The sequence below is a fragment of the Marmota monax genome, unplaced genomic scaffold, assembly GCF_021218885.2.
Source record: "Marmota monax isolate L192 unplaced genomic scaffold, Marmota_monax_Labrador192_F-V1.1 WCK01_AAM20220418_F8-fsc00006, whole genome shotgun sequence".
Lineage (NCBI taxonomy): Eukaryota > Metazoa > Chordata > Mammalia > Rodentia > Sciuridae > Marmota > Marmota monax.
Genome location: NW_026693712.1, coordinates 16,638,997 through 16,663,214, shown reverse-complemented (window position 1 = coordinate 16,663,214; position 24,218 = coordinate 16,638,997). Strand labels below are relative to the sequence as shown.

The 24,218-nt window shown below is 36.6% G+C and overlaps 2 protein-coding genes and 1 non-coding gene across 3 annotated transcripts in view; 2 read left to right on the top strand and 1 right to left on the bottom strand.

Moving 5' to 3' along the window:
- The window catches only part of Ndfip1 (Nedd4 family interacting protein 1), a 51,842-nt gene extending 31,347 nt beyond the window's left edge, over positions 1-20,495 (top strand). Inside the window, exons 4-8 of the mRNA XM_046460166.2 lie at positions 3,112-3,199; positions 4,128-4,252; positions 8,353-8,419; positions 11,792-11,897; positions 19,511-20,495. Of these exons, the coding sequence (XP_046316122.1) occupies positions 3,112-3,199; positions 4,128-4,252; positions 8,353-8,419; positions 11,792-11,895 (384 nt within the window). The 3' untranslated portion in view covers positions 11,896-11,897; positions 19,511-20,495. The remainder of the gene's footprint in view (positions 1-3,111; positions 3,200-4,127; positions 4,253-8,352; positions 8,420-11,791; positions 11,898-19,510) is intronic.
- On the bottom strand, positions 8,140-8,212 carry Trnaa-ugc (transfer RNA alanine (anticodon UGC)). The gene has a single exon. It is a non-coding gene; the product is annotated as a tRNA-Ala (tRNA).
- LOC131424768 (10 kDa heat shock protein, mitochondrial-like) lies at positions 11,937-19,504 on the top strand. Its single transcript, XM_058584262.1, has one exon. It carries the CDS (start codon positions 15,594-15,596, stop codon positions 15,888-15,890), a length of 297 nt encoding a protein of 98 aa, XP_058440245.1. The 5' UTR covers positions 11,937-15,593; the 3' UTR covers positions 15,891-19,504.
- Positions 20,496-24,218: the final 3,723 nt, after the last annotated feature.

Below are 24,218 nucleotides of genomic sequence, written 5' to 3'. Positions count from 1 at the left end.
GATCCTACATGATAAATGCATTCAGATCTTGTTGGTGCTAAGGAAAAACTTAAGAACCCTTGTGGAGTTTATTGTCTAAACACAAAAAACAGTCCTGACCTGCCGTATTTACTGGAAGCAAAAAATGTGTTTGGTACTGTGCTTGGTGCTTTTATATATTTTGTATATTGTTTTCAACCCTCAAATAACCTCTCAAAGTAGATAGTATATTATCTTCATTGTATTGATGTAAAAATTTAGGTCCAAAGAGATGAACTAACTTGCCTGAAGTCATTTGGCTAATAAGTAGCAGAAGTGAAAGTCAACCCTAGATATTCTAGACTCCAGAGTCCTTCCTAGTATGTTCAGTGTACTCTACAAACCTGTTGGAATAGATGGTAACTAGAGCACTCTGGAGATGATTAATACCATTTGTGGGGGTATAATGCTAGACTGAGGCATTTAAAATTTGTATCTGGCTCATCTGGAGTCCACTTCAGAATTCTTTTATTTGAAAAGTATGCATAGTTAAGAGCTTTTTTTGGGGGGTGGGGTATAATATTGGGGATTGAACCCAGGGCCTCACACATGCTAGGAAAGCACTCTATCACTGAATTACACCCCCACCCCCTTATTGGAGACTGGATATCTCTCCCAGGCTGTCCTTGAACTTGGAATCCTCTTGCCTTATTCTTCCTAGTAGCTGGTATTATAGGCATGTACCTCTATACCCAGCCTAAGAGTTTCTTAATGCTGTCTTATTCAGGAGATATGCATAGATCACTTTTTTGTATAAGGTGCTACATATTCTGTAGTGGATGAGTAAAGAGCTTTGTATATATTAGGATACAGAGCTTAAAATCCAGCTAGGTTAAAAGGCCCACAGATATTCATATCTACTCTGAGATGAGCAATGAGCATCAAGAATTGACTTTTTACTAGGTTATCATGGCGAAAGATGGGATTTGTAGGAAGCCCAGAGTTTTGATGAATTAAGAGCATTCCAGAGGGAAAAAGCCCAGAAAGCAGATGTAAATTTAACCCAGTATAAGGGGCAGTTTTGTGGATGTAGTCATTGGGTTTTTCATGAGCCAAGGACCTTCTAAAGGGAAATAGAAAGATGTGACCAGAGCTCTCATTTGTATGATTCTTGGAATGCTAGACTGAGGCATTTAAATTTTGTATCTGGCTCATGTGGAGTCCTTTCAAATCAGGAGTATTGAAGGAATAGTCTAATATTTTGGAAACATTAATCTGGCAACTATTTATGGGAGAAATCATGACAGAAAAGATCCCAAGGACAGGAAGAACATTTAGAAAGCATATACAGAATAAGTTACTTCATGTATTTTTGGTGTATAACTTTGAGCAGCTATGCAAAAAACAGTTTGTTTCTGCCAGTCTTGCGCACCTGTAATTCCAGCTACTCAGGAGTCTTAGGCAGGAGGATCATGAGTTCTAAGTCAGCCTGGATTTAGTGAGATCCTGTCTCAAAATAAAATTTAAAAGGCTGGGGATGAGCTGGGTGTAATGATGCATAATCCCAGTGACTCTGGAGGCTGGAGCAGGAGGAATGCAAGTTTGAGGCCAGTCCCAGCAATTTACTGACCCTCAGTAACTTTGTGAGACTGTTTCAAAATAAAAAGAGCTAAGGAAGTAGCTCAGCGGTAAAGTGCCCCTGGGTTTAATTCCCAATACCCTTCCACTCTCCTTTAAAAAAAAAAAAAAAAAAGACAAGATCTTATTCTGCTAATATTAACTTAGATATTTAATATTTTTGAAAAATTTGTTTTAAGCTAGGCATTGTGGTACATGTCTATAACCATAGTGACTAGGAAGCCTGAGGCAAGAGTATCTCAAATTCAAGGCCAATCTAGGCAACTAGGTGCAAGACCCTGTTTCAAAATAAAAAATTAATAAGGGTTGGGGGTGTAGCTTAGTGATAGAGTACCTCTGGGTTCAGTTCATGGCACCACCAAAAAAACAAAACACAACTGTAAAACAAACATTCTTATAAAGATTTAAAATGATAGGGGAAGTGTGTTCAGTTAGAAAAAACAGCTGCCACTGACACTTCCCTTTCTTTAGTTCCCTTCTCCAGGGTAACCACCAGTAACAGTTTGGTATAGATGTTCCTCTCCAGACCCTTTTCTGTGTAGGACAAGTTTTGATTTTTTTTTTTTTTAATTTTAGTGTCTTTCTTGAGCTATGTAGAGCTTGTTACTTTCAGTTTTAAGTTATACTCAATTACCTTTAAATATCTCAGTACATACCTACATCAGTTGAAAAGATAAGCCACATAAGTTGGTGTTGGTCAAGATCATGTTCCTTTTAAATCTGCAATATTGTGTTTTCAAGTTAGAATAGAAAAGATCCTGTATGCAAGTAAGACTGTAGGTGAATTTGTTTCAGACTTATATACCAACACAAACAAATGCTTATGGACAAGTTGAGCAGTGGGCAGCTCTAGAGACTCTTCATGTATCATGCTGTCTTCCTCCTATCCCCTTAGTACGGTCCTAGATTACTATTATATTATAGGCCCTAAACAGGCCCTTGATTACTGATTTTCTAGAATTTAAGTCAAATGTGTAAACAATTTTTTAAGATAATTTTGAAAAAGAAAATAGTTCTTTGTGAACTTTAAAAAATATTTTTTCCCACTTTACCACTGAACTACATTCCCAGCCTTTTATATTTTTTGAGACAGGGTTGCATTAAGTTGGTGAGGGTCTTATTAAATTGCTGAGGCTGACCTTGAACTTTCAAACCTTCTTTCTCAGCCTTCCAAATTGCTGGGATTACAGGTAGGCATCACTGCGCCTGCCTGTGAACTTTTAAATTATTATTATTATTATTATTTTTTACATTTGAATTAGATGGGATATAATTTCTCATTTTGAACTTTTAAATTATTAAAATATATTGTTAAAAGACTTTCCACTGGGGCTGGGTGTGCAGCTAAGTGATATAGTGTGTCCTTAGCAGGCAGGCAAGAATTTGGGTTATAAAATGAAAAATTTATTTAGAAAACCATGGAGATTAAAAAAAAGATTTATTTCAACTCTAATTATATCTTTTACTTTATGATGCAAAATGAAATTATTCATTTACCTTTTTCTTTTCAATTAGGATGAAGATTTTGTGGGCCGGGATGATTTTGATGATGCTGACCAGCTGAGGATAGGAAATGATGGGATTTTCATGTTAACTTTTTTCAGTAAGTATATACACACAGCAGAGTCACTTCTTACAAACCAGGGTGCTTTGGATTAATATGTAGAAAATATAATTAAAGCAGTTATGGGAGGGCTGCATTTTTACATGAGCTAAGCTTCATTTTCCAAGTCCACAGAGTCTCTTTACATTATTCCTACTCACACCTAATCTGTAGAGTAGGAATTAAATGCCCTTGTCTGATAAATTGTCTTCTATAAGCGTCTATTTTTTGATAAGTCAAAATCAACCTGATTTTTTCCCTTTGATATTATTGTTCATTTATCTTTTCATGAGTCTCATTTAGAATGAGCAACTATTTTTTTTCCTCTCTCTATTAAAAACAAAGAAAATGCAATGTTTTTAGAGGTAATGTTATATAAACTGTTAGAATTCACAGCAGGATGAGTAACATGAATCAGATTATTTGGGGGCACCAATTTAATGGCCAAGGTATTTATTTATTTATTTAAATATTTATTTATGTATCTTTAGATTTTTAGGTGGATACATTAGTTTGTTTTTATATGGTGCCGAGGATCGAACCCAGTGCCTCATGCATACTAGGCGAGCACTCTACCACTGAGCCACCACCCCAGCCCCAAGCATTTATTTTATTTGCTGAAGTATATAACATACAGTGAAGAGCACAGGTCGTGCGTATGCAGTTTTGGTGACTGTTAAGGCATTTTGGGCATGAATAGAAATAAACATAATAGTATAAAATGATATTCAAAGAGGATTTTTTTTTATTGCTTTTAGGAGAAGACAAGAGGATGGTTGTTTGGGAGAGGTGGGGTAAGGGTTGTGAAGGCCAGGCTGTCTTTTATCCTTGGGAAAGTCACCAAAGCAGAGGCAGATGTAAAGGGCATTCCTGCTTCTTCTCCAATAAGACCTGGTTGGCATTTTTTTTTCCCCTTCTCCTTTTTCAGTGGCATTCCTCTTCAACTGGATTGGGTTTTTCCTGTCTTTTTGCCTGACCACCTCAGCTGCAGGAAGGTATGGGGCCATCTCAGGATTTGGTCTCTCTCTAATTAAGTGGATCCTGATTGTCAGGGTAAGTTGTACAACAGGAAAGATAGATCCTCCAGAGAGACAATAATCAGAATTATTTTGAATGTTTGACTTTTTTCATTTGCATTTTCGAAGTTATCTCAACATTTAAAATTATACTAATCTTTGTTTCTGGTTTTATAATGTAGTTGAACCAAAATCAGTTGCAAGTGGTTCCTGCATCCAATTTTTGTAGTTAAATCTAATGAATATTGGTTTATTCTACCGGTTGTTCACCAGCTGCTTTCTTTGTTTTTATTTATTTATTTTTCATGGTGCTGAAGATTGAATGTAGGCTTCATGCATGCTAGGCAAGCACTTTACCACTGAGCTACACCGTAGCTCTGCCTTCTTGTTTTTAATACTTAAGGTAATGTGTATGTACAATCCAAAATTAGTTATTTGTATAATAAAAAGGATATCACTTCTTTGGTGTTTCATCAAAAACAGGCATTCCTCTCATTAATTCTTCTGAATTGTTAATCTTAATTTCTTCTTCTTCTGTTTGTTTTCCTTCCTTCTGGGATTGGTTAGGCCAAAATATTTGTGGAGACAACAATATTTAACAATATTGTTCCATTAGGGATCAAATTAGAGAGATGTGTGTTCCTTCAGTGATTTGGGAGTTGCCAGTTAAAATCATACGAAGTTATTTAAAGTTATAAAACATCCCAACTTTTAAAATATTCTCTGATTTCCGTTAAGTTTATTATTGTTGTTGTCTTCCTTATAGAGCAAATCAATTTACTCATTGTAAGTTGGCATACTTAAATACTCAGTTCTTCAAAGTAGTTCCATTTTATTTATTCTGGAACACTTTTAGCATTTTTAGGTTTCCAGAATCCTTTAAGAATCTGATAAAAAACAGGAGCTTTCCCCCTAGGCAGCTAATGTACATTCATCTAAAACTTCGGCTTTAAGTTAAGAACTTAGTTAGGCCACAAAGAAGTTTTCATTCCTTCTCTAAATCTTGTTATACTTTATTAATAAGTAAAATACTATATCATAGGCCTCCCTTATTTTCAGTTTTGCTTTCCATGGTTTCAGTTCCCTGTGATCAATCCAAGTCTGAAAATATTAAATGGAAAATTTTAGAAATAAACAATTTGTTCATTCTGAATTGCATACCATCCTGAACAGTGTGATGAAATGAAACATCCTACTGAAGACCTGAAGGATTGTTCTGCTGGTGTACTCATGTGGAATAAACTTTCCACTGTAGTCACTTAGTAGCCATCTCAGTTATCAGATTATCAGGTTATCAAAACCCTTGGGTCCAGGTCATCCTTATTTTACTTAATAATGGCCCCAAAGTATAATTCATAATTTGGATATGTCAAAAAGAAGCCATAAAGTGCTTTCTTTTTGTGAAAAGGTCAGTTCTTGATAATAAATGGGCAAGAATCATAGACTGGGGTTCCTCTTCCTTTCTCCCTTCCTCCCTTCTTCCTCTTCCTCCTCTTCCTTTTTCTTCCTTTCTTTTTGGCAGTACTGAGGATTGAACCCAGGGCCTTTTAATGTTAGGCAAGTTCTCTACCACTGAGCTACATCCCCAACACTTTTTTATTTTATTTTTGAGACAGGATCTCACTAAGATGCCCAGCCTGGCCTCAGACTTGCAATCTTCCTGTCTCTCTGGGATTACAGGAGTATACCTCCACACCTAGCTATTTACTGAAGTTTCTAAGATTTATAATACAATATGATATTTTGAGAGCAAAACCAAGCTCACATAACTTTTTTTCACAGTATATTAAAATTGTTTTAATATTAGTTATTGTTAATCTCTTCCTGTGCCTAATTTATAAATTAAACCTTATTGGAGGTAGGTATGTATAGGAAAAAAAAACATTTTATACGTAGGGTTTGGCACTATCTGCAGTTTCAAGCATCCACTGGGGGGTCTTGAAAGTCATTCTGTATGGACGGGTGGGGGATTGCTATATATGAATTCTCAAACTACAGTAAATTCTTTGATATCAAAACCTCCAAACAAAACAAATAGAATTAGTTACTAATCTTTCTTTGAAACTAAATTTTTGACTGATTTTTAACTGATTCAAATGATCAGCTTAAATCAGTTAGGATGCTTTTTGAATGTGAATAACTGAAAACCCAGCTCCAAGTGGCTTAGAAAATCAGAAAAACAATGGAGAAAGTTTATTTTCCATGAAAATGAGTCCTGACATGGAGGTTAGTTAAATCAGTAGTTCATGAACATCATGAGGGAGAGCTGATATTTAGCATGTTGCTATCATTCTCACTAAAGATGGCAGTTTCAGATACTACATTGAAACACAACGGCACTCAGCAGGAGAAAGGGAGTTACAGGTGGTTTCTCCATTTGTAATGGAGTCATGTCCTGATAAACTTATTTTGTAAGTTGAAAATATTATTAAGTAAAAAAATGCATTTGATAACACCTAACCTACCAAATGTAGAGTAGCATCAGAGTATACAGTAGAGTGCCAGTTTCCCCTCATGATTACATGGCTGACTGAGAGCTGTGGTTCACTGCTGCTGCCCAACAGAGAACGTTGCATGTGACTAGTGCAGGAAAAGAGCAGTACTTTGAAGTATGGTTTCTACTGAATTCTTATTGCTTTCACACATCTTAAAATTGAAAATTTTTAAGTTGAAAAACTTGTTGGCCTATCTGTATTTCTTGTTGTTGGTAGTTTTTTCCCCATTCTTCTGTAAGAGCAAGTAAGCGTTTTCAGAAATCCTGAATTTCTGTTGGCCAGAATGACACCCTGTGTTCATTTCTAAACCAGTTACTAGCAAAAGCATAGGATTAACCAAGGTGAAGGCAAGGCTGGAGGAGTAGGAACAAAACTGGGCCTTGTAGAAAAGAGGCAATATTAGGAAAACAATTAGTTTTAGCACTGCATAAATCAAGTAAAACTCTCATTGAAGCATGTTTTAAGAAGGGCAAATACTGTGTTGGGGGGAGTATTTTTTAAAAATCAAATTTTTATATACTTTAAAAACAAGGGAGGTGGTCGGGCGGAGGGGCGCACGCCTGTAATCCCAGCAGCTTGGGAGGTTCGCAAGTTCAAAGCCAGCCCCTCAGAGAAAGTGAGGCACTAAGCAACTCAGTGAAACCCTGTCTCTAAATAAAATACAAAATAGGGTTGGGGATGTGGCTTAGTGGTCCACTGCCCCTGAGTTCAATCCCTGGTACTGTTAAACTGATACCAAGACCCTCAAATAACTCTCAGACCACACATTGCCATTCCAGTTAAGCTTTTATTGCTGGCCAGTGGCAGACACTCTACTCTCTAAAAGGAAGATGGTCAGAGTAACGTGCCCACCTTCAGCTGGCCTCATATTTAAGCCAAAAAACCACAAAAGGGATGTTTGGAGGTTTAGCCAATGTAAGCAAGCAAGTACAGAAGCTGAATTGGGCAGTTAACGAGACAATGCAATGGGTACATTGGTATTTCCCACAGGACTTTCCAGATTGGCATAGCAGCAAGCAAGCAGAAAGGAAGTGGGTCAAAATGACCTTAATTGAGTGTAAGAGAATGGTTACTAACATCTAGACAATCAATCTCTGACAAGGGACATTGCCCAAGAAAGATGGAAAGCAAAGAAAACAATTTTATATTGTATAAGAATTGCTAGGTAACTATTAATGGGTACAGAGGTGGGGCTTTCCCACAGGAGAAGCATTTCTTACATGATATGGAGTCTCAGGATCAAATGAAGTCTGTTTGGTCATTGCACATCCTGCCCCATAATAATACGAAACAAAAAACAAAAACAAGGAGGCCATAAAACTAAAGCTATAAAAGGACTGCTTTTCATGAAAGGAAATAGATTTACATTTATCAGATCATTTCAAATCAGTAACACATTAACATACTTCAACTTGCCTTTTTTTTTGTGGGGGAGTGCTAGGGATTGAACCCAGGGCTTTGTGCACGCAAGGCAAACACTCTACCAACTGAGCTACATCCCCTCAACTTGCACTTTCTAAACTTTTATAAGGGCTAAATGTCAGCAGTGGTTTAACAAATGCCTTGTATATTATGCGCCATTAAATTACTGGGTAAAATTGTATTTGTTAAGCTGATATAAAGTGTTTTCCTTATTTTTTAGTTTTCCACCTATTTCCCTGGATACTTTGATGGTCAGTACTGGCTCTGGTGGGTGTTCCTGGTTTTAGGTAAGCACTTCTAATATAAGAAAAGGAGAGAAAAATTTATGTTAAATTTTAAAAGTAAAATTACTTTTAGTAAACCATCATCTCACTTATTACATAGCAATATAATAATTATCCATTAAAAGTATAATTTTAAAAATGTTTCTTTCTTAAAGATTAGGCTGTTGTCACCATCAGAGTAATGTGCATGTTAATGATGAGTCTGTAGTGGTTTTTCTTAACCCATTTATGGATACTTCTTCCCCATTTGATCAGTAGGGCATTATTCATGAGAAGACTGGATAATCTGTGGAGTTTCCTCCCTGTTATTGCCACAAAGTGTTCACAAACTCAGCCGTGTATTAAACTCCTGAGTGTATGTAGTTCATTTTTGGTTAGATCTCAGTAGACAACAGAAATGGATAGCCTTATTAGACATAACTTCTGAAATGACTGTTATTGGTTTTCTAGAATTCTTTAGTTTACCATTTAAGAATTATTTTATAGTGGGGAGGAAACTTTAAAAAAAAAATCCAGGTAGTACAGACTATGAGTTTTTGTTGTTGGTGGTGGTGGTATGTGTGTGTGTGTGTGTGTGTGTGTGTTTTATGTGTATAGTGCTAGGGATTAAACCCAGGGCCTTGTGCATGTAAGGCAAGCACTGCACCCATGGAGCTACATCCTCAGCCCAGATTATCAGTTTTAAGATTTTATTTTTTTACTCTAAATATTTCCTTTAGAAGTAAAAAAAAAAAAAGACTAAGCAAACAAATAGACAAGCCCACTGGGTGAATTGTTTTAATGTGGCTTCTTCATTATTCATAAATAAAATGTATGTGATACAGTAAGAGAGGCCATCATAACTGTTGTTACATCTTAGAAGCAAGAGCTGGGCTGTTTGCAGCTGTTTGATGTGATTGCCACGTTCCCCATTGGTGACACCATTTTCTCCTACCTCCAGGTTTGGGCTCTCTTGTTGCCTCTGTATTAAAGATTCTTGGTGGTATTCTGCTCATGGACCTGGCACAACCTAGTGACTATACCCAATAGGTGCTTAATAGGTTTAATAGATTCAGGACGTGCTTTGCTTAGTTTGACAGAGTCATGTGTTGCTGACCCTAAATTTTACATAGAAAATACAAGTCATTTATCACTTTATTCCCTGTCCTTTTCTGCAAGCAGCATCATTCACTGTGCTGTTGGTCATTGGAATTCCAGTAATTGAAGAGAGAGAAAGTGATTTTTTTTCCCCCTCCATTGATTACTGAGAAGTTTAATAATAAAAATTACCAATAAGACAATAACTTAGGGAGAATAATTCTTTGATTTGCTTATTCTCTAAATTGTATTTTCAAAAGAAAGCCTGACTAAGCCTAAGGTTAAATCGAATCCTGAATGAACCAAAGCAGAGTTTTTAAGTATGTGTGCAGACTCGTTGATTGCAGCATAAATTATTTAAAGAAATTTAATGGATAGATTTTCTTTTTATATAAAAGTTTCATGGAAGATGGATTTATGATACTTTATCATTGATCATTCCTGCTGTGTACTGTTTTCTTATATGCAAAACATATTAAGACATTGGTTATACTTATATGCTTTTGCACCCAATGTTTTGGTCATTTTTGGAACTTTTATCGAGAAGAACTTGTTTTATGGAGTTTCTTCTGCAAGGGATTTGGCATGGGTCTCAGACTGGAAGCTCATGAACTACATCTAGCCTGTGGTTGTGGTTTGTTTCAACTCTTTGTTTTGTTTGTTTATTTTTGCAATACTGGGAAATAAACCCAGGGGGCACTCTACCACTGAGATATATCCCCAGCTCTTTTTAAATTTTTTTTATTTTGAGACAGGGACTTACTGAGCTACTCAGGCTGGCCTTGAACTTGCAGTCTTTCTGCCTCAGCCTCCTGAGTTGCTGGGATTATGTTACTATGTCCAGCTATACCACAGTTTGTTTTTTTTTCCTTGTAGTTGTCAACATTTAAAAATCAAAATTTTTCATAGAAATCATCCATGAGTTTTTTGTTTGTTTTGTTTTACTTTTCTTAAAAGTTGGAGTATCCAGCAAAACTGGTCTATATTCTCATCCCACACAGCACCCTTTGGTTGGATCTGAGCTGATTTGTAGCTATCCCTTCCATACACACGTCACATGCTCTCCCTTTTAGAAGGACTCTGCCTCCCCCCTCGCCCATCCCAGCATTTGGAAGGGTAACCCTTAATTTACTGTTGTGTGCTTGTTTTTTTAAAAAAAATTTTTTTAGATGTTGGACCTTTATTCATTTATATGCAGTGCTGAGAATCAAACCTAGTACCTCATACATGCTAGGCAAGTGCTCTACCACTGAGCCACAACTCCAACCCTACTGTGTGCTTTTGATGCCAAACAGAATCGTATTCACTGAGCCCAGCCACTACAACTCTTGCTTATTGCCCAAATCATTTCTCCTGAGTACAAAGTTTTCCACCTCTGAGTATACTTAAACATGTGTCCAAAAGAAAGTGATGGACTAATAAAAAAGAGGGAGGAGGGAACAGGTGAAAGGGTAGTGACTGCTAATGGGCACAGGGTTTGGGGGAGTAAGAAACATGTTTTAAAATTAGATTGTGGTTATGGTTGTACAAGTCAGTAAGTAAACTGGAGCCCAGCTTACTGTATACAGTAAACTTTATGTATCTTTCAATAGCAGTGTTTAAAATGTACTCAAAACTCAGGGACCATCTCTGAAGGAGAGTCAGGAGTGTATGGTTTCCATTGGAGGGGTAGCATCACCTCCCCACAAACCATTTCAAGAAGTGCAGACTTCTGTAAATGAGTAGACTCTGGTATAGTCATAAAAACAAACAAACAAACAAACAAAAACAGCATTAATGAGAGTAGAGAAAGAAGAGCTTAATAGCAGAGAATATGAGAAATGCTGTAATAGGTGGAGGCATCCTGACATCTAGTGGACAGCTTTATGTACTGTCATCAACAACAAAAAAATCTCAAGAAAGTTTAGAATATTTTTTACCTGAGAAAAACTCTGTTCTAACTTCTCCCTGTTTTGGAACTTATTATCTTGGATTTCTTTCTTTCTTTTTTTTTTTTTTAAACTCAGTAGATAGTGAGGCCTTCAAATATAAATGTCTGGCCTCATCTTTTCTTTTTCCTTTTTAGACCTATTAGATTCTCAATATGCAAAATAGACTCTTGGCTCATGAGATTATGCCTTCTCATTGATGAATGGATAATTTGGTATAAAAAAATCTTTTGGAGATTCTGGAAATTGCTCATGCTTTAATATCCTTTAGCAGAAAAATGACAAAGAATTGCTATCAAGAGGGATATTTCTGGGATGGGGACTTAACATGGAAATTATAAATTCACTTGACTTTTCTTTTTTAAATTAGGCTTTCTCCTGTTTCTCAGAGGATTTATCAATTATGCAAAAGTCCGGAAGATGCCAGAAACTTTCTCAAATCTCCCCAGGACCAGAGTTCTCTTTATTTATTAAAGGTATGAGGGCGGGGTGGGGTGGGGGTGGGGATGGTGTTGGGGAGGTTGTGTTCTTATCCCAGTGTAATCACGCTACATTGAAGATTTCTATTCAGTTTTAGAGTAAGTGTTGGTGGTAGGGGGTAAATAGAAGGTAAGGAAGGCACAGTCCCTGTCTTTTTGTAGTTTCTACTTTATTAAGGGGTGGTCTACAAAAGAACATTGATAAGGGCAAGTGAGCAAACTGCCATAGGAGAAAACATCATCTCATGCTTTAATTATACCAAGGAAGGAATGGTCTTAATGCTGTCATCAGGAAGCTTCATTGCTTGATTGAATCCCACATCCTCTTAGTGTTGTTCCAGTTCCAGAGGACAGCATTCAGAAGGAACCCTTCATGCCTAATCACTCTTCTCTAATCATGTAGAGTCCCTAAGGCCAGAGGAGGAGGAGAGACTATAAGAGTACTTTAGGAATTCCATTTGCCTGGGCTACTAATAAGCTCAACAAGGCTTTTCTCTCTCTCTCTCTCTCTCTCTCTCTCTCTCTCTCTCTCTCTCTCTCTCTCCCCACTGGGGATGAGACCCAGGGGTGTTTTACCACTGATCTATGTCCCCAGTCCTTTTAATTTTTTTTTTTTTTAATTTTGAAACAGGCTCTCTCTAAGTTGCTGAGGGTCTCATTAAGTTGCTGAAGCTGGCTTTGTTCTTGTGATCTTTCTGCCTCGGCCTCCGTAGTCGTTGGGATTACAAGCATGTGCCACTATGCCCAACAGGCTTATATCTTACAACTTCCCTGGTGCCTTCTTTCGCATCACACCCATATATTATCACTGTTGTGGTGAGGAGAGTCAAACCCACAGAAGGAAGGGGAGAAAGGACCTTTCTCCTGGCTTAGAACAGGAGGACTAAGCCCTGCCAAAGCTCTTTGATTCACACATGGTTTTCCCAAGAGGCTGACTCCATCTTACAGCGGTAGACAGACAGAGCTACCTAAAGGAAGAGATAGGGAACCTTGGGAAAAGAATATACCAGATAAAGCTCTCTGGTAAGACAATCTAGGCCCTCGTGACTCTATTCCTTGGGTTTTTTGGGAGCTGTGTGGATGATAAGAGAGGAATGTTGAGTACCACTCAGAGGTCAGTACACAAGGTTTACAACAACATGTGTGTAGCAGTAGTGACAAATGTTAAATGACAGAGTTTTAGCAAGTGGAAATTTGGATAGCGTGGGAACGAATTTCAGAGTCACTTAAGGCAGAGTACAGAGCAGAAATAGAGGCAGGGACCCAGAGGCTTGGGAGGCTGAGGCAGGAGGATCGAGAATTCAAAGCCAGTCTCCGTGAAAAAGCAAGGCACTAAGCAACTCAGTGAGACCCTGTCTCTAAATAAAATACACAACAGGGCTGGGGATGTGGCTCAGTGATCCAGTGCCCCTGAGTTCAATCCCCAGTGCCACACACCCCCGCCAAAAAAAAGAAAAGAAATAGAGGCAAGGAAATACAAATGATAGCAGCTCAATGGGAACATAAAGGAGTATAAAGAGTTGAGACTAGAAAACAGGTTCAATCAGTGTTCTTAACGATCTTGAGTATTAAGCCCATTTTCAACTGATATAGTTCAGTTGGTAGAGTGCTTGCCTCACATGCACAAAGGGAAGCATCAAGTTCATAGAGCTGCCCTTTAACCTACTGACATGTTGACTGGGTGCAAGCTAAGCCCATGAGAACATGAGTTTGTATTTGCTGTCTGGTATCATAGTTTATGTAGGTAATGATGTACTAAGAGTGGGTTTCTCAGTTTTAAAGGCTTATGGTGGTCTCAGGTATATGGTGTAAGCTTCAAGAAAATTAAGTACTGTATTTAATTTGCCAGGTTATGAGGCAGTGTTAAAAGCTTTTAAGCAAGAGAATAATATGATTATACCTTCTTGAATATAACAAAAATTTTTTTCAAGCGTGATATAATCTTACCATTATAAAGTTTTCCATGTGTCAGATACTGTATTAAACATTTTACATGTAGAATTAAATATACGTACGTAAGTAACAGATGGCTTAAACTGTGTTAAAGTTATTTCTCCAAGGGATTATGTACTTTGTGTTTATTTTTTTTTAAAGGGACAATCTTAATATTACATGTTTAAAAATGTGTAGCATGTTATGAATTTGATTATGGTCACAAAATCTGGACATGGATTAACACTGGCTTGGGCCCTAAGGCCTGTGGTGTGTCTTTGTGTCTAGGACATTCTAACTTTAAGAGGCCTATCAGATGTTCTGTGCTGTTTTATTCAATTACTGTTGTCATCTTTCATCTGCATATCTGATTATAATATTCAGTTAGCCTTGGGGTTAATTCTCACATAGCAAAGATCAAAAGTTAATGCATTTACAGGGTTCTTTACAAACAGGGCTGAAATCACCACAAATTTCCCCTAAAACATTGCTGTGCAAAAGATCCAGAGGGGATAGATTTCTCTCTTCTTTTAAATAATGAATTCTGTAGGCAGCAGTGAATTTCTCAGTGGACTGACATCACCCCTCTGTTCTCTACGTTCTCTGTTCTCTACGTTTTATCAGCTGGATAAAAATTTGAATCTTTAATAGGGGCATGCATTTAATCTTGCTTTTTATCTATAACAAATAGCATAGAAAGCCTGAAATAGTCAGATTTCCTAGATTGTTAGGGACTTTAATGAAAATTTTTTTATTTTCTAAAAATTTGAAATGTTTTATGAGTGTTCTAAATTTAAAACAATACATCTAGCTAGGCATGGTGAACACATCTGTAATCCCAGCAACTCCAGAGGCTGAGGAAGTTAAGATGGGAGGATAGCAAGTTTGAGGTCAGCCTCAGAAATTTAGTGAGGCCCTATCTCAAAATTTTAAAAAGTAAAAAGAGCTGGGGAGGGGCTGAGGATATAGCTCAGTTGGTAGAGTGCTTGCCTCACATGCACAAGGCCCTGGGTTCAGTCCCCAGCACCATTAAAAAAAGAGCTGGGGATATAGCCCCTTGGGGCTATAAAATAAATAATTAAATAATAAATGAATGAATGAATAAAAATAAAAGTCTTTAGGGTTATGATATGAAGCAGGCAGTCCTTGATAATAATGCTGTGAGAACTGTTGAGGAGCTTATTTGAAATCAGGACTGTTGACAGTGCTTCAGCTCTGGGGAAATAGGTCAGTGGTACAGCATACTTGCCTAGCATATACAAGGCCCTGAGTTCAATGCCTAGCACTGCAAGAAAAAAAATTTATGTATAGTAAATTCATATCCCCCAGTAGAGGGCATGATAGCATTTGTTTACTTTTTCTGCCCAGCATTGACATCCTAGTTGATTTGAAAATCATTCTTAACATACTTAGAGGATTCAAAACTTCAAAGTAAGAGTTTTGGGGACTTAAAGTAGCGTTTAGAATTCTAATGATATTCTTATTAATTCTCAGGATCTCCAGAGGGAGCCTGAAAAGCCATAACATACCATGGGATTGAATGTCCTTTGTCCATTGAAGGGGATGGATAAGAACTTTCCATTCAGATCCAAATGCGTATAGCTTTCTTTCTCTAGTTCAGAGTAAATTTAGTTAGAAGATGTACTGGAAACCCATCAAGTGAAAAAGCTTTTCTTTTATTGACTCCTGCTTTCTTTGATGGTACTATCACTTGTTAAAAGCTAACCAAGAGTGAAGTCCGAGCTGCGATGGTGCAGAGTCATGGCTGGACAAGTATTTAGAAAGTTTCTTCCACTTTTTGACAGAGTATTGGTTGAAAGGAGTGCAGCTGAAACTGTAACCAAAGAAGGCATTATGCTTCCAGAAAAATTTCAAGGAAAAGTTTTGCAAGCACCAGTAGTAGCTGTGGGATCAGGCTCTAAAGGAAAGAGTAGAGAGATTCAGCCAGTTAGCATGAAGGTTGGAGGTAAAGTTCTCCCAAAGTATGGAGGCACCAAAGTAATTCTAGATGACAAGGATTATTTCTTATTTAGAGATGGAGACATTCTTGGAAAGTAGGTAGACTGAAACGAATCTCTGTTGAAATGGCGTCCTATGAAGCTGCCCACTCCACTCAAGCTCTGAAATCTTTCATCATGTAAATAATTTCCATGTCTCTTTTATAATAAACTGATAATCTAATAGCATCCACTATCTCAAAAATTTAGTTTCTCTGTACTTGTGTAAACATTTCCAAATAAAATGTGTAAATGGAAAAAAAAAGCTAACTATAGCCAGGCGCTGTGGCACATGCTATAATCCCAGTGATTGGGGAAGCTGAGATAGGAGGATCACAAGTTCAAAGACAGCTTCAGCCATTTAGTGAGGCTCTAAGCAATTTAGTGAGAACCTGTCTCAAAATATAAAGGGCTGGGGATGTGGCTCAGTGGTTAAGCACCTCTAGCTTCAATCCCTGGTATCCCCACCCCTCAAGAAAAAAGAAAAAAAAAAAAAGCTAACTATAGGCTTTCTTTTTGTCAGAAAGACCACAGAAAGGAAATTTAAAATTTTAAAAATAATCATAGCAGAAAAGTAACACACCTTCCACACTGTATTAAGATTCAGCATTTTACTAGAGGAGAGTAGAGTAGTGACTTTTCAGTTTTGGCTACCCAAAATAAAAAACCAACCTGGAAATGATCCCCCAGAGACCAAAGCAGATGTTACAAAAGCCTATTGACACTCATGTAGTCCTGTCAAGTACCCCATTAGAGCCCATGGAGGCTCTGGAAGGCCGGCAGGGAAGGTACATTAATTACCTCAGTTTAACTGGTTTCCCACTTGATAACAAAAACCAGAAGAAACTGCTAAAGGTGGACACAGTGTCATCTACTGTGTGACTGAGAGGAAGCAAATGTTCCTTATTGTTGTTCAAAAAGAAGCATACCTTTTAAAAACATCTGTACTTGATATGGTAAAAAATAAAAATTACTCACACTTATTTACTCTGTTCAGGGCTGGGGATGTAGCTCAGTGGTAGAGCTCTTACCTAGGATGCAGAGACCTCCCTGAGTTTGATCCCTAGCACTGTTTAAAAAATAAAAAATAAATGTACTATGTTCACTGAAAAGTACATTTTTATGGACCACTACCTTCTCTGATGCTGCCAGGTAAATGAGGCATACGCTACAGTAACTATAAGGTAGTAACTTAGTTGATTATATCTAACACTGTTTGTGTTGTACCAAAAGCACTTGTACATATGAAGTATAATGTATTTAGAAGTCTTTTGAAATAGAAGGAAAATTGTCTTTAAGCCCTGGCATTAATGAGCTAGGGCCCTTTTGTAAGTGATTCCTTTATCTTGGTAAGCTATACCTGAGGGAACAAATATTTTAATTTTTTCTATATGATAGCACACACTTCACCTCTTCCAGTTCCTTTAATACCTCTCATTTTATTAAAGGAATTTCTTCTCAAGGTAAAGTTTGATTTAATGGACTCTTGTTTTGAGTGGCAAGACAGTACCAATGGTGTTTACAGTGGATTTTCTATTTTTAAAAATTCACAAACATACGTAAGAACTGGTTTGGTTGTCTTCCTTCTTCAGTTAAATGATATATAGGCTTTTGGATCCCTTTTGTTTCCAAAGTGGTCAGATCATAATTTAGTATAATGATATCCACAGTCTTCAAGATCTGTTTGTCCTTCAGCTCATGTAGTCCACCAGTGTTTATGTGATACTGCTAGTCAAGTGGATGTGAACATGCCTCTGGGTCTTAGACAGCAGTGCCTTTTAGAAGAATCTTTCATTTGGAGTTTGTACGGTCATTGAGATTACCTATGGTAACCTATCTAGGTCCTCTTTGGGGATGTTTTTGTTTATTTTGGTGTGTGGTGTTGGGGATAAATTTAAGTACTTGAACTTGCTAGGAAGGTAGGTATTCTACCACTGAGCCACAGCCCCAACACTTTATTAATTTTTTAAGACAGGGTCTCACTAAATTGCCCAAACTGCCTTGAGCTTGTGATCCTCTTGCCTTGGCCTTCCCAGTAGCTGGATTATAGGCATGAGCCACTGCTCCCAGCCTCTTAGGGATTTTAAATGATTGTTGAGTGTCAGGCTTTATCTTTGCATGAGTTAAAGTGGTTTAACAGTTGAGGCTATTGATGAAGTAGCATGAACTAACAAATGTTGCCTGTACTCTATCATAATGTTCTTGCAAACTAGTGTTTTGACCTAAGAGGCATTGTTTCATTAGTTTTCATCATTAATCAAAATGGATAAAACAGAAATCACTTTGGTTTGTAATGAGTCTGGCCTTGTTACAAAAGCCTCCATTTGGTAACAGTCTGCCAATTTTCTTTTTTCTTCTTGGTTTTTATAGTTCCTTATAATTCCTTGTCTCTGATGTCTCTGTATATTCTGAGATCTTCAAATCTTTTATGTCTCTTAATCTAAATAACAGTTGCTCTTGTAGTCAGTATCATTGGTTGACTGAATATTAACTGAATTTGGAGTTTGGAAAAATGTTGATGGTTTTTAAAAGCTATGTTAATTTCCTCCAGTATTGTACCTTGTCTGCATTTGGACAGCCTTTTAAAGATGTATCCAATAATCTAAGCAAAATATTTTAAAAAGCGCCTGGGGTGGAGTTCCTGTGGCTTTTATAGTAACATGGAGAGAGAAAGGTAAACTAAAGGCCTGTGTATGAGCCCATCCAATTGTCAGTTGATCCCATTAAGTTGTCACTTGGTTCTGGGTACTAGAAGTGGTTTCTCAATAAATGTTTATTAAATTAATCAATGTTATCTCTTTAGTGTTTTGTCTTTTAGCATTAAAATAGGGAGTAACTGGTAGTTTTTCCCAAGTTATTTCCATGAGAATCAGAACAATTTGCTATGCCAGTATGGAATTGCCTCAAAGTATTAAATTAAAACAGGCATTTAACAAAATATATAAACAGGATGGGGATATTGCTCAATGGTAGAGTGCTTGCCCAGTATAAGCAAGGCCCTGAGTTCAAACCCCAATACCACCAAAAAAGGTGAGAGGCGCACTATTGACTTTATTCTGATAGCCTATATTTCAATCATATAACTTTCCTAAAATATTTCAGGATTACATATATTTATTATTTTCAGAGAAACCCCCAGAATACTTTGGCTTTTTATAAAATTTATTTTTAAAAAGTATTTATGGAAATTGTGAGTTTACAGTGTGTTTTTAAAATTTTGCCTTGGTCTGTTTAAATATAGCATGATATCATCAACATCCTCAATGGAAGTGAGATTGACAGAATTGTCTGGGTAAACAGTAGCTCAGGTGTGTTAGGAAGATTACTTGAGCATGTGAATTCTGTTCTAAGTTTTAGTCATTCCTGACAGGGTTAAAGGTAGAATGAATTGTTACTTCATTCTGTTCTTTTGTTAGAACAGAAGAGAGAAACCCCTACCCTCAAAGGTTTTTAGAGAAAGCAGACCAGTTCTTTCTAGTTTTTGAGGCCTTGATAATGTTAAGGACTAAAAATTGAATGTTTATTGAATACCATGATGTCATTATATAGTAATCTGAAAACTATGTTAAAATGCACTTCTCGTGTCTCCAAACATCCTGCTTTCTTTTGTGACTACATCCTTCTCTCAGCCAAAATAACAAGCTAACTAGAGTTTCAATATTCAATATCCTTCTCTGGCAGATGTTTTCTGGCAAAGGCCTTCCTGCATTTATGAATTCTCTCTCAAGAAGCAAGAGAACACCTGCAGGAAGTGAATCAAGACGCAGAACACAGAGGAATAATCACCTGCTTTAAAAAATAAAGTACTGTTGAAAAGATCATTTCTCTCTATTTGTTCCTAGGTGTAAAATTTTAATAGTTAATGCAAAATTCTGTAATCATTGAATCATTAGTGGTTAATGTTTGAAAAAGCTCTTGCAATCAAGTCTGTGATGTATTAATAATGCCTTATGTATTGTTTGTAGTCATTTTAAATAGCATGGAGCCTTGTCCCTTTAGTCAGTAGGGGGCAGTCTTGCTTTAGTCATCCTCCATCTCAAAGAAAATTTGGAATTAAAAGATTTTAGTGTAAGATATGTTTAAGGCTGGCTATTTTAAAGGGGTTTTCTCAAAAGTTAAATTTTTTGTTATGACTGCATTTCTGCACATAATCCATATTTGCTGTTAAAATTAATCTAGAAATTTATTGTACTGTGTGTGAACACCTGGAAGCAAAATTATAGTACAAAAATACATTTAAGGTGTGGTCAAAAAAGTATGTTCTTAATTGATAAATAAATATTAATTTTTATGGTCTGTATTTGAATTTTTGCAGTACCTTATTGTTATGTGGTGTGTACCTAAGGAATTCTAAAGGTATTGTCACTGTATAAAATAGAAAGTGTAAGAAGAAATGCAACTTAATTACTAAAATGTAATTCTTGACACTGTATAATTAGAGTCCCAGAGGATTAGGTACGAAGAGCAAAGAAAGAATTAGCTTGGAACTTTTGAGATGATCCCTAACATACTGTACTACTTGCTTTTACAAAGTGTTAGCAGAAACTGATGCGTTATAAATGTAGAATGGTGTGCTTTCTGCCCAAGTGGTAATTCACCTTGGTTTGCTATATTAAAACTGTAAATACAACAGAACATTAATAAATGTCTCTTGTGTAGCACCTTTTACTGTAGATTAGTGTTTAATTTTTTTGGCTTGCATTTGTTGATTGCTAAAACAAATTTTTCTAATCTTAACAGACTCATTCTGTAAATATTAAAAAAAAAAACTGGTCATGGGTCAGTTTTCAGCACATGAAATCTCTTTCTTTCATATCCTACTCAGTATATTCCTAAAAATATATGTGAGCATTTTATGGACAAAAATGGGGAAAAGTTCTAGAGATCATACATAAATTATTCTGGAATTTCTAATTATGTTTCATTCTTTAGATGTACTCTTAGGTTACTTACTTTCAACCAGTGTTTTTTCTGCATGTTCCCTGTATTTGCTTCTTTTCTCAGTTGAACACAGCCTGTGTTTTAAATCCTGTGTTGCACTCAGTTAAGGCTAAAGCTTTCTCATTCCTCCTAGTCTCTATTCTTGTCTTAGTTGTATTAACATCAGCCATTTGAGTTTTGCATTTTCCACGTACTCAAATGAAATATTTAAGAGTCAAATTATTGACAAACCAACACTGGCACAGTAAAATAACTGTAAATTCATTCATCTGCCTCCCACGAACATCCAGAATCAGCATAGGAAGTCTATTAGGGGTGTCAGTATATAATGCACAGAAATGTAGGTTGTTATGCCAGCCAAACAGGAAGATCAAGGGTCTCCTGGACTGACATTTCAGTGATTATTTCAGTCAGTTTTATTGATAACTACAAGTATTAGTATGGTACATTCTTGTTTAAAAGTTATATTTTGCAATAGACAAGGGACTTTTATGAAAGCTGTGGATCTATTTTTAAATGTTTGAATCATATTATACCAACATTAGAGTTTGAAACTTTTTATGGCCTATAATATTCTGAGTTCCAGAATAAAAAAATCTCTATCTGAATAACTGTGGACACACAAAACAGAACTATTCAAAATTATCTCGCAGAACAAAATAGAAGGGTCTTAAATCCCATTAACTCAAACACTGTAGACTGACTTTGTGTTTATTCTGTAGGTCCTTGCATCTTATTTGGTTTGGATATTCAGTGAACTGAAATGCTTGTAATTCCTATTTGTACATATTTGGTGGTCCATAATACTTTGTCATATGTAAACCTGCAGTTTGACATACCTTGAAACACTTAGTCAAGAGGATGATTTTTTTTTATTCTTTTAAATATTGTTAAAATTTTATGTACCTTTGAGGTACATAAAAGTATTACCACATGTTATCTAAAGTCCTTGCTATTCAGGGTAAAAATATTTATGCTATTCTGTTATTTTTTATTTTTCTCTCTCATTTTCTTTCTTCCATAGGGTTCTCCTCTGTCATATGTTTTGTGGTTGAGAACAGGGTTTTATTGTGTTATTCAGGCTGGCCTTGAATTCATGGGCTCAAGTGATCTTCCTCCTTCGAATGATCCCTGTGTCTCAACCTCCCAAGTAGCTGGGAGTACAGGTGTGTGCTACTGAGCCTGGCATGGTTCATTAGTAAGAATGACCCTTTGGGATGAAGGATGGGTCTTTATAATAAAGTTTTTTGGGGAAAAGATACAGAAGAACCACTGTTATTTGCTTAAAGTTTTGGAATAAACTGGCTCACCAGTGATGACGAAGGCCCTGTCTCTGGTTGCTATTTGAACCATGCATGTTTATGTTTAAAGGGTTCTCTGTAGTTTCTCTGTAGCCATTTTTTTTCTTTTTTCTTCAGAAAGCTCTAGATTGCTTTGTATGGAAACAAAAAGATTATTAAAATGTGCTTGTTAAATTATAAAAATAAATATATTTACTAATTTTGTTTAGAATTTTTCTAAATAAACAATTTTTTTTTTCATTGTGGTACTGGAAATTGAACCCAGGGCCTTGTGCATGCTAGGCAAGTGTTACTGAGCTACAGCCTCAGTCAAGATATTTAGTTAATCAAAAGATAACATCCCTCTCTCCCTCCCTCCCTCTTTCTTGTTAAGACTAAGTATATGATTTGAGCTCTGCCTATCATGAGTCAGTAGTAGCACACATGAAGTTTCTTTTGGCCTTAACTGTTTTCTTACACTCAGCTTAGCTATAAATTGTTTATATTTACTGAGGGGAATAAGTCAAGAAATAACTATTGACATGGAGTGTCAGGGCCAGTGGAAGTGATAATTCAATTTTGAATGATTGCCTAAAATGACAAGATTCTGGGTGAGACTCAGCAAAAGTAGGCCCCCACAAATGGAGCCCTGGCCTCAGCTCTGGATCCACGTTTACATCCTCTCTTCCCACTTTCACACCATCCTTCTTGAGGATTGGCATAAGATTAAATAGAGACAAAATGAGAAAAACAGACATGATTTTTGTAAATATCAATAATCACTTTTAAATTATGCTAAGATTAGATGTAGAACTGTACATTTATATAAAGTAGAAGAATATTGTTTATGACAAAATAATTCTGGTGTTTTTAACTGGTCCCTGTCTTTCAGCTACAAGATTTTCATTTTTCTGCTTTCTGAAGATGATTTGAGGAATGAAAAGGGATAATATTTCTATAGATTATATTAAAAATTATTTTGTAGCTCAGTGATAAAGTGCTTGCCTGGCCATGTGTGAAGCCCTGAGTTTAATCCCCGGCACCAAAAAAAAAGCCAGAATGTAGAATTTTGTTTTGCATATTTTTAAGCCTAAATACTATTTATAGTCTGTAAGGTAGATAAGAGAGCATTTATTAAGCCAGTATTAAAGTACTTTTGTGGCTGATGGTATAGCTAGAGATAGAGTACTTGCCTAGCATGCATAAGGCTAGGGTTTAATTGCCAGCAAGCGCCCCCTGCTCCCCACCTAAAATTAAAAGTGCTCTTGGTTTAACTTTCTCTTTGGCATATACCTGTATACTTTTGCATATGTATATAGTTGTTTGTACTCATGTAGATCACAAAAGGTGTTGTTAACATGTGGCCTCTGGAAGACATAAAGAAATATACTGGGAAGTCCCCAGAGGTAGAGTTAGGTTTAGGTTGAAAATAAAAAGTTTTCAGGAATAAAAAGGTAGTTACAGAAATCGATCTTATATAATTCCCATTCTTAAAAAATCCTTTTTTCTAGCCCATTTTATCGTATCACCTACAACTTTATGACCTATAGAAAGAACTGCTTTCATGTAAATTATATGAATGAAGAGCTGTCCTCCTGAGCCAGTTTCCCTGTCTATAAAATATGAAATATTCCCATTTAATGGTTTCCTTTGAGTCTTCTAAACATCAGTGTAGTAGGTCTGGGGAAAAGGCAGCATACAAGTATACACTATTACTCCCCAGTTGTCTAGAAAGGTTCAGATGTGTACACAGCCTAGAAAACAAGAAAATGGGGCAAGAACGTAAAAGAAATCTCAAATGGAGAAGGTGATTGCCTAACAAAGCATCATTACAAAAAGTAGAGTTGAGGATTCCTTGCCTCTGACTGAAACCCAGCCCAGGCCTCTGGAGTTCCTCCAGAATGCCAGCGAGCTGCCTCAGTCTCACCTTGCAGGGTGCGCATTCACGCCCTGACGAGGGCCACTTCCCCTCCCAGGCCAGCCACGTGAGCCAAGTAGAGAGGCTTGGAGCAGTTATTATGGTGACTAGCTTCAGTTACCCTTGATGAAACATCTCTTTTTATTTGGAGAACAGTCAGCAGTGCCTAAAATGTTCCTTAAGGTTTTAGAAAGAATTTTGCCATCTGCTTCCTGGTTTCACATCTTTATTTTGACAGAACATTTCCTAG

Bases quoted from the DNA above. Each gene is read 5' to 3' on its own strand.
- LOC131424768 (XM_058584262.1), top strand. From the start codon at position 15,594: ATGGCTGGACAAGTATTTAGAAAGTTTCTTCCACTTTTTGACAGAGTA.